Source organism: Elephantulus edwardii, unplaced genomic scaffold (genome assembly GCF_000299155.1).
Source record: "Elephantulus edwardii isolate Elephantulus edwardi_28Jun2011 unplaced genomic scaffold, EleEdw1.0 scaffold00064, whole genome shotgun sequence".
Taxonomy (NCBI): domain Eukaryota; kingdom Metazoa; phylum Chordata; class Mammalia; order Macroscelidea; family Macroscelididae; genus Elephantulus; species Elephantulus edwardii.
In genome coordinates this window covers 888,398-897,206 of record NW_006399814.1, presented here as the reverse complement: position 1 = coordinate 897,206, position 8,809 = coordinate 888,398, and the positions used below count along the sequence as shown (strand labels likewise).

Genomic DNA, 8,809 nt, shown 5'->3' with positions numbered 1-8,809 from the left:
GCCGGGCGCCGAGCCGGCCGCGCACTGCTACTGCGGCCACCAGTTCGGTCAGTTCGCCGGCCAGCTGGGCGACGGCGCCGCCATGTACCTGGGCGAGGTGTGCCCGGCGGCCGGAGAGCGCTGGGAGCTGCAGCTCAAGGGCGCCGGCCCCACGCCCTTCTCCAGGTGCGTGCGCCATATGGGGGCGCCCCTCGTGCCTGTCCAGGTGGAGACCCGGGCATCCCGCCTGCCTGTCCAGGTGGAGACCCGGGCCCCCCTCGTGCCTGTCCAGGTGGAGACCCGGGCCCCCCTAGTGCCTGTCCAGGTGGGGACCCGGGCCCCCCTAGTGCCGGTCCAGGTGGGGACCCGGGCATCTCGCCTGCCTGTCCAGGATGGGGCCAGGGCGCCCCTCGTGCCTGTCCAGGTGGGGACTGGGACGCTACTTGTGCCTGTCGGGGGCAGGGGTGCTGGGTGGGACACCTGCTGAAGCTCCTTTCCTGGGGGGACTGGGCCGTGTGTGCACACTCTGCTGGTGTCACAGCTGGAAGTTTGGAGTAGGTGCTGGGAATGCTAACTGCCGGAACACTGCGGCCTTGGCAGCAGGCGTGAAGGCCACCATGCATGATTGAGGCCCTGTTACAGGGCAGAAGGCCAGGGCCTCTGCGCCGAAGATGCGCCAGGAACTGCCCAGCCTTTTGAGCAGGGTGCCCACGGGGCCAGACTGCCTCTACAGGAGCCATGAGGAAGGACAGGCCCGCACTGGGCACGCCCACCCATTCTACCCACCACAGGATAGACAGTTGCCCTGAGTTCAGAGCGTTTCAGGGCTTGGGGGTCGGTCTGTATTGCTGACACCTCAGTAGTGCTGCCTTTGGACTCAATGCTAGGGGACCCGGGTTGCCAGGGTTCTCAGAGCACTGGCACTCCTGACCAGCAATGAAGCAGGCGCTGGGTCAGCACGGTGCCACACACCATCCCGGGTGCCACAGGCCACAGTGTGCCACACAAACCTCAGCTGGGGTTTCAGGCTGATAGCCCTTCTCACCCCCTCGGCCCTGGCGGCCCAGCTCCCACCTCCACCTTCATGCACATGCCCCACCTGGCAATCTTAAGTGGTCAGTCTGTCCTGGGGTACAAACTTCTTGCTCAGGGACCGGAGTGAGCCTCAGGCCCCCCAGGACTCACCCTCTGCTTACACATGATGCCCACGCATGCTTGCCACCCATCTGAATCAGCCTCTGAAAGGAACTTTGTCAGCACTCAGCCCCTGCTGAAAGGGCAGCTCGCCCTGTCCTCTCTGGTGGCCACAGAGGAGACTCATGTTCCAAGGCTGTAGGCTTGCCTTAGCCCTGCTCTGGGCCCCTCCTGAGACCTGGTCTTTAGTATCAAGTTGCTGCGCTAGTTCCTGCTTCAGATGAAATGGAATCAACTCTGGAGGGTGGGTGTGAGGACCGCAGGAGACTGCCCATCTTCCACCACGAGCAGCTGATGAACCCGCCACCGAGGCACTGCTTTAGATCAGCAGTGCAGCTCGCTCCAGACTCGAGGTGCTGTCGAGCACAGCAGCCCTGTGGACAACCAGCCTGAGCCTCTGCCCGCCTTACTGCTGAAGTCACTGTCCATCCGGCTGGAAGTCTTCCTGTCCTTTGACAACTTCCGTCTTTCCAGGCAATACCCTGACCTAGGTACATGTCCAAAATACAAAAGACTAAGCTTTGCCATCCTGGCCTCCAAGGAGCACTCTGGCTGCACCTTTCCTGTTTGTTCTTTTGATGGTCTATGAGGTATTTTGTACCCTTCAACACCACTGCTCAAAGGTATCAGTTCTTTTCCTGCCATCCTTATTCATTATCCAGCTTTCTGATATGTAATCTGATGTGTATCAGGTCATTGAAAAACCATGGTCTGAGTCAGGTGCACCTTAGTCTTCAAACTGACATCACTGCTCATCATCATTTTGGGGGGTCCCCAACAGTGGACTTGCCCAATGCAGTACGTCTGCTGATCTCCTGACTGTTGGGAGCAAAGGTATGAACTGTGGATCCAAACAAGAGGAAGTCACTGACAGCTTCAGTCCCTTCCCTGTCTGCCTGTCCCCTGCTCACTACGCTCTGGCCCCCACAGCAGTTACTGTGGTCATCCATCCTGTTGAACAGCATTTTCTCCTGACTTTTCCCAGCAGGAAGGCTGTCTTTCCAAGAACTGGCCCTCTTGACAACACCCCCTAAGTATGTGAGGTGCAGTGTACCTCCCTGCTTGCACTCTGACCAGCACAGAGCTGGTTTGCTCATTTGACAGTGTGTGGCTACTCAGTGCCATTTCAATATTCCTTCTCGTCCTCTGCTCTGATTTATAAAAGTCGGAGAGATTCCATGGGAGTTGAAGCCATTAGGGTCTGTGTGTTGTGCCTGGGACGGCCACCTGCTCACTATTCAGAGACAGCCTGTGCGTCCTGTGTCTGGATGTGCAGTGGCTGGCTCCCCACGCCGGGAGTGTGTCCATGTGAAGAGGGAAGGGGCTTGCCCTGTCAGCTGTGCTTGCTGGGTGCCTAAGTCACCAGAGGCCAGGATCCACCTCAGTGGGCATTGTCTGGTTCCAGGCAGGCTGACGGCCGCAAGGTCCTGCGCTCGAGCATCCGGGAGTTCCTGTGCAGCGAGGCCATGTCCCACCTGGGGATCCCCAGCACCCGCGCCGGGGCCTGTGTCACGTCAGCCTGCACTGTCGTGCGGGATGTCTTCTACGACGGTAACCCGAAGCCTGAAAAGTGCACGGTGGTGTTGCGCATAGCTCCCACTTTCATAAGGTAACGCGGGTTCTGCAGCCTCAGAGGCGCCGGCAGGCGGCTGGGGTGAGGGCTCGTCACCGACTGTCACAGAGCTAAGCGTGTCAGGAGGGTACAGGTCCCCTGCCTGCCATCTCTCACTAGGATGCAGTTCCTCTCCTGAACGGCTAGGATTCAGCAGGAGCGGCACAGCCTAGAGGGGGATCTGCCCCCAGCCGACCGCTGGCATTTGCCCTGGTCATTCTCAGGGTAGAGGCTGTGCTGTCCCCTACACAGGAGCTTGAGCAGCAATCCCCCTACAAGGTGCCTGCAGGAGCTGTCCCTGCACTTGACACCCACTGCAGGGAGCTGCCCATGTCTTCTGTGAACCAGCTTACATGTTTGGTCCTGTGGCAGCAGGGAGGCAGGGTCTGGGCTCTGGTGGCCTGGGCTCTGGCAGAGCTGGGTATATCCCCCCACCAGGTTTGGATCTTTTGAGATTTTCAAGCCTGCAGACAGTGTCACAGGGCGTGAGGGGCCCAGCGTCGGAAGGAACGACATCAGGGTCCAGATGCTCGACTACGTCATTGATTCCTTCTACCCTGAGATCCAGGCAGCCTACGCCAAGGACCCCCAGAGGAGAAACGCTGCCTTCTTCAGGGAGGTGGGCAGACTCAGCCATCTCTGGGTCAGGGCTAGGGCCCTCTGGGCCATTCTTGTCCCTGCCCCTCCTGCTGATGGCCAGGGGCCAGCATGTGGTTCTCATCTGCAGCCCCCACTGTGGGAGGGGACCAGGCCATGCAGGCTGGGCAGGGGAGAAACTGGCAGCCCTGTGCGGTCAAACTCTGGTGTCTCTCCCATCCCCAGAAGTCCTCTGTGGTGGGGCCCAGGGTGGGAAGTGGGGGGCAGCCACCCAGGAACACTGTCCTGCCCAGGTGACAAAACGTACAGCCCGCATGGTGGCCGAGTGGCAGTGTGTCGGCTTCTGCCATGGCGTGCTCAACACCGACAACATGAGCATTTTGGGACTCACCATCGACTATGGGCCCTTCGGCTTCCTCGACAGGTGGGGCTGCTTCCGGCGCAGCAGGGCACCACCCAGGGTGGGAGCCTCAGGACGCTGGTCTCCCTGACTAAGGAGGTCCCTCAGCTGTGTGTGGGGAGTGGCCTGGCTCATCTTGTTGGCACAGGTATGACCCTGACCACGTGTGCAATGCCTCGGACAGTGGGGGGCGCTACTCGTACAGCAAGCAGCCAGAGGTGTGTAAGTGGAACCTGCAGAAGCTGGCAGAGGCACTGGCTCCCGAGCTGCCCCTGGAGGTGGGGATGGCCGTGGTGGCTGAGGAGTTTGATGCCGAGTTCCAGCGGCACTACCTGCAGAAGATGCGCCGGAAGCTGGGCCTGCAGGTGGAGCTGGACGACGACCCCGCGCTGGTGGCCCAGCTTCTGGACACCATGCACGTGACAGGTGCACACCCCCCCGGGAGCTGCCCTTTGAGCCCTGGGCAGGCCGGGGTGGCTCAGCCCGGCAGGGCGCCCTCCAGCCAGCTAGAGCATCTGCTGGTCCACAGGGGCCGACTTCACCAACACCTTCTACCTGCTGAGCAGCTTCCGGGCAGGGCCCTCCTCGCCAGAGCACGCAGCCTTCCTGGACCAGGTACTGCAGCAGTGTGCATCCCTGGAGGAGCTGAAGAGGGCACTGCGACCCCAGATGGATCCCCGGTAAGCTGAGTGTCCCCACTTCCGTGCTCACGTGGGGACAGACATGCCGGGGCAGCATCAATGTTCCAGGTGCCATGGGCGGTCAGGAGCAGGTGGTGTGTGCTGGGGGGGGGCCGTACACTCAGAGGAAGGCTGTGGGTTCCTGACGGAAGGGCCGGGAACAGGCGACAACGGCCAAGCAGATGGTTTATTATAGGGCAGTAAACATGAGGCCGCCCAGGGCACAGGCCAGGGTTCAGCCTCCTGCAGCACAGTGTGGAATTCTCCAGAAAGGATGGGAGTCTTTCCAGGGCCTGGGGCCCTGCTCACTGCCCCCGCCCCCAGGCAGCTCTCCGTGATGTTGATGCTGGCGCAGTCCAACCCCCAGCTGCTGGCGCTCGTGGGCAGCCAGGCTGGCCTGGCCAGAGAACTGGAGCGCAGGGAGCAACACGCGCGTCTGGAGCAGCTGAGCGCAGCCGAGCTGCAGGCCAGGAACCGTGCGAGCTGGACCGAGTGGCTGCAGGGGTACAGGTGAGGCAGGCGGGCGGAGGGGGCAGGGGGCGGGCAGAGCGGATCTCACGGCCCTCCTGTGATCCAGTGCCCGCCTGGAGAAGGACATGGAGGGTGCTGGAGACCCCGAGGCCTGGCAGGCGGAGCGTGTGCACCTCATGCTCGCCAACAACCCCAAGTACGTGCTGCGGAACTACATTGCCCAGAACGCCATCCAGGCTGCTGAGAGCGGAGACTTCTCAGAGGCAAGTGGGGTGCGGTGCTGGTAGCCTCCTCCCTCGGCTGAGGGTCGTGCCGGCGCACAGCCTTTCACCTGCTGCTCTGCAGGTCCGGCGGGTGCTGAAGCTGCTGGAGGCCCCTTACTGCATGGAGGAGGACCCCCAGGTGGTGGAGGAGCCCCAGGGGACCACCGTGGGAAGCTCCTACAGCAGCAGGCCCCCGCCCTGGGCCTCTGAGCTGTGCGTCACGTGATCCTCATAGCTGCTCGGGTCAGAGCCGAGCACCAGCCCTGCGCTGCCTGTCCTGAGACGCCATCTCTCCATGGTGACAGTGGCATCCAGTCAGACCTGACCTGTCCCTGTCGGATGTGGACGAGGCAGCGTTCCCATAGCACACCCCTGCTTTGTGCCCCGGGCAAGCCCAGCTCCCCTCACGCTCGACAGATCCCGGGTGCCCACCTCTGCCCCTGCTCCCTTCCCAATAAACCTGTGGCCCCTGCTCAGGCATCCTGGTAGTAGTTGTTGAAGTTGATGCGCAACAGGAAATCCTCCAGGTGGGGCTGGTAGCCGCGGTTCACCAGCTTGGTCACCACTGCAGGGCAGGGCAGGGCAGGTGGTTGGGGGTGACCGGTCAGTACACACACAGCCCACACCGTGGGCCCGGGCAGGTGCTGGGCCTCACCTTTGAAGAGGAAGTGGGAATAGTACTTGAAGGTGTTATAGGACTGCTGCATGAGGGCAAAGTTGGGGTGCTCTGCACCGTGGGCGTGTACGGCCGGGCCCCACGCCTGCGAGATGAGCTGGCTGCGGAACTTGAGGACCAGACTGAAGATGCTGTGGATGATGTTCATGACGGGCGCGGCCTTCTCGGTCAGCAGCCCCCTGTGAAGGGCAGTACTTGAAGGGCGGCCTCACCATGGCCGTGTCCTGTGGGCAGCCCCCCGCCCCGTGCTGCCCCGGCAGCCTCACCGGAACACAGCCTTGTTGAGGTACTCCGCATGGGCCCGCTGGATCTCCTCCAGGGTGCCCACAGAGGCCAGCTTGTTCCTGAACTCACACCAGGTGACATGCAGGATCTGGGTGGCGATGTAGCCCTGGATGACCTTCACAAAATGCTGCATCTCATGCTTGAAGAGCTGCAGCTGCCGGAGCTGCACAGAGCGGGCCGCCTGGCCGACCAGTGCTGGAGGGGGGGATGGAGACGGAGGGAGGGGGGGGTGGCATGGTAAGGGAGGGGGACCCGAGCAGGAGTGGGGGGCTGGGGAACCCGAGGGGAAGCAGGGCAGAGGACCAGAGGGCGTGTGGGGGCGGGGCTGGGGCACCCACCCGTGCGCTTGAGGTGGCTGTAGATGTCCTTGAGGGTCCACATCATGAGCTTCAGCTGCAGCAGGAAGGAGAAGATGCGGCCATACTTGCTCAGACAGTTCTCAGTGATGATGATATTGAGGGGCCAGTCCACCTGCAGGGGGGCACAAATCAGGCCCCTGCCCCGGGCCCCACCCCCACCCCCCAGCAGGACAAGTGCTGACCTTGTACCTGAGCTCCAGGCAGCTCAGCACGTCAGGGGCGTTGGGCGTGAACACCTCAGGCAGGAACTTGAGGGCAAAGGAGAGGTTGGCAGCCAGGGGGCTGTCCCCGTGGAGGCTGTACTGCAGGGCCTTGCTCAGCACCGAGCCCAGTGCCAGCGGGTTGAGGAGCTCCCCAGGCGACTGCCCTGAGCCCAGCTGCAGACACAGGGCATTAGGATGGCCCCACATGTGCCACCTGAGGCTGTACCAGCCATCCCCCAGCCCAGACACCTCCAGCGTGGCACCTTTTCAAAGAGCAGGTCGCTGAGGGACTGTGCAAACTCGCCATCCTCCATCAGCAGGAAGTGCCGCAGGGCCTCCAAGTGCGTCTCCAGGTGGAGTTCCACGAAAAAGTAGTCGACCGCAGCCTTGTTCACCAGGGAGACGCTGCAGGGCCACCGATGGAGGCAGGGGTAGGGAGGGAGCAGGGGCAGTGGGTGATGTGGACACTGGAGTGGAAGCAGGAGGCAGTGCACAGTGTAGACAGTAGTGGAGGCAGGGGCCAGTGGACCAGGGTTCGGGGAGAAATGAGTGGTGTGGCCAGTAGGGTAGGGGTAGGGCGCAAGCGGTGGACAGTGGAGTGGAGGCAGGGTGTAGTGGATGGTGGGAGGTAGGGGCAGTGGGGATGTGGATAGTGGGGTGGGAGCGGGTGGCAGGCACTGTGGACAGTGGAGTGGAAAGCACAGGGCAGCGGAAAGCGTGGAGTGAAGGGAGGCAGGGGCAGTAACCAACACGGGACGGGGATGGGGGGCGTGGCAGGGCACTCACTGGGCCGCCAGCGGAGCAGACACCGAGCGCTTCAGGAGCACAGGCAGCGTAAGCAGCTCACTCAGCTGCACTGTGGTTTCGTCTGTGCCGGGCTGGGCCCCGGGGGCCGCGGGGAAGGAGAAGGAGCGGGGCAGGATATGGGGCAGTAGGTGGGCAGCCGGAGGCTCAGCTGCGAGAAGGGAGATGGTGATAGTCTGTCAGGGGACAGCCAGCCCTGGGGACTCCCCGTCCTCGCTAGGGCAGGTCCACTCACACAAGGCCTCGAAGCTGTCGGGATACTGCTCCAGATGGTAGCGCTCTGCCAGGCCCTCAAGGGGGGCCCGGGTGTCCCCACCTGCCTGAAGAGTCACCCAGGTCAGCAGCAGCCCTTCCACCACGGGCAGCCAGGGCAAAGGGGGAGGGAGCAAGGGTGAGGGCACATGGGCTCCCCCTCATCACCCCCTCCCTCCTAGCCCATGCTGGCCGCCTCTTACCTGTGGACTCGACCAACCTGGAGAGGGAACAGAGGGGCTGTTGCCACTGTTGTTGGGGCCTGGCCAACAATGAGGAGAAAGGAGGGATGTCAGGGCCACAAACCTGCTGAGCATTTAATAGGATGGGTGCTTCCCCAAGAGTCCCGGCCAAGGTCAGGCCCAGCCTAGTTGACCAGCACTAGAAGATGACTTCATCGTCCCCCATCCCGTTCCCACTTGGGCCCTAGACCCCCACAGGGGCATTCTCTGTGACCCACCCACCATGACCGTCCAGCCACCACTCCCTCCCTCAGCTCACCCTCAGAACCATGATCCTTGGAGTCACAATCTCCCAGGGTGACGGGGACAAGACTGGCCACAGCACAGGACTCAGCCTGGACACCTCTGTCCTCCACACTGACTGGGGTGGACCCCTGCAGTGGGGAAGCACCCAACAGTGCTGGCACTGTCTCTGTTGCCAGCTGTCCCAGGGAGGGGCTCTGAGTGTGCAGGTGTGATTGGACCTCATGGCCAGAAGGACCCTGGCCGAGCCCAGAAGTGGCGAGTTCAGCTTCCTCTGAGACTGTGTCCAGAGCTGTGTGAGACTGAGAGATGGGGACACTCCAGCGAGGTCGGGACGGGGCCACAGCCAAAACATTCTCCCCAACCTTGATGCTGGCCTCTGACACGTGGCCGTGGACACTCCAGCGAGGTCGGGACGGGGCCACAGCCAAAACATTCTCCCCAACCTTGATGCTGGCCTCTGACACGTGGCCGTGGACACTCCAGCGTGGCCGGGAGGGGGTCACCTCTGAAACGTTCTCCCCAACCTTGATGTTGGCCTCTGACACG

At 62.4% G+C, this 8,809-nt stretch overlaps 1 protein-coding gene and 1 pseudogene across 1 annotated transcript in view; one reads left to right on the top strand and one right to left on the bottom strand.

The window, feature by feature from the left end:
- Window positions 1-5,431, top strand: part of LOC102846652 — a 5,874-nt pseudogene extending 443 nt beyond the window's left edge.
- A 238-nt stretch (window positions 5,432-5,669) lies between these two features.
- TUBGCP6 (tubulin, gamma complex associated protein 6) overlaps window positions 5,670-8,809 on the bottom strand; it is a 16,873-nt gene continuing 13,733 nt past the window's right edge. The window contains exons 17-25 of the mRNA XM_006888112.1: window positions 8,277-8,809; window positions 7,759-7,872; window positions 7,506-7,674; window positions 6,983-7,124; window positions 6,699-6,893; window positions 6,496-6,628; window positions 6,139-6,352; window positions 5,852-6,051; window positions 5,670-5,761 (exon numbers count right to left, since the gene is read on the bottom strand). Coding sequence (XP_006888174.1) covers window positions 5,670-5,761; window positions 5,852-6,051; window positions 6,139-6,352; window positions 6,496-6,628; window positions 6,699-6,893; window positions 6,983-7,124; window positions 7,506-7,674; window positions 7,759-7,872; window positions 8,277-8,809 — 1,792 coding nt within the window. The remainder of the gene's footprint in view (window positions 5,762-5,851; window positions 6,052-6,138; window positions 6,353-6,495; window positions 6,629-6,698; window positions 6,894-6,982; window positions 7,125-7,505; window positions 7,675-7,758; window positions 7,873-8,276) is intronic.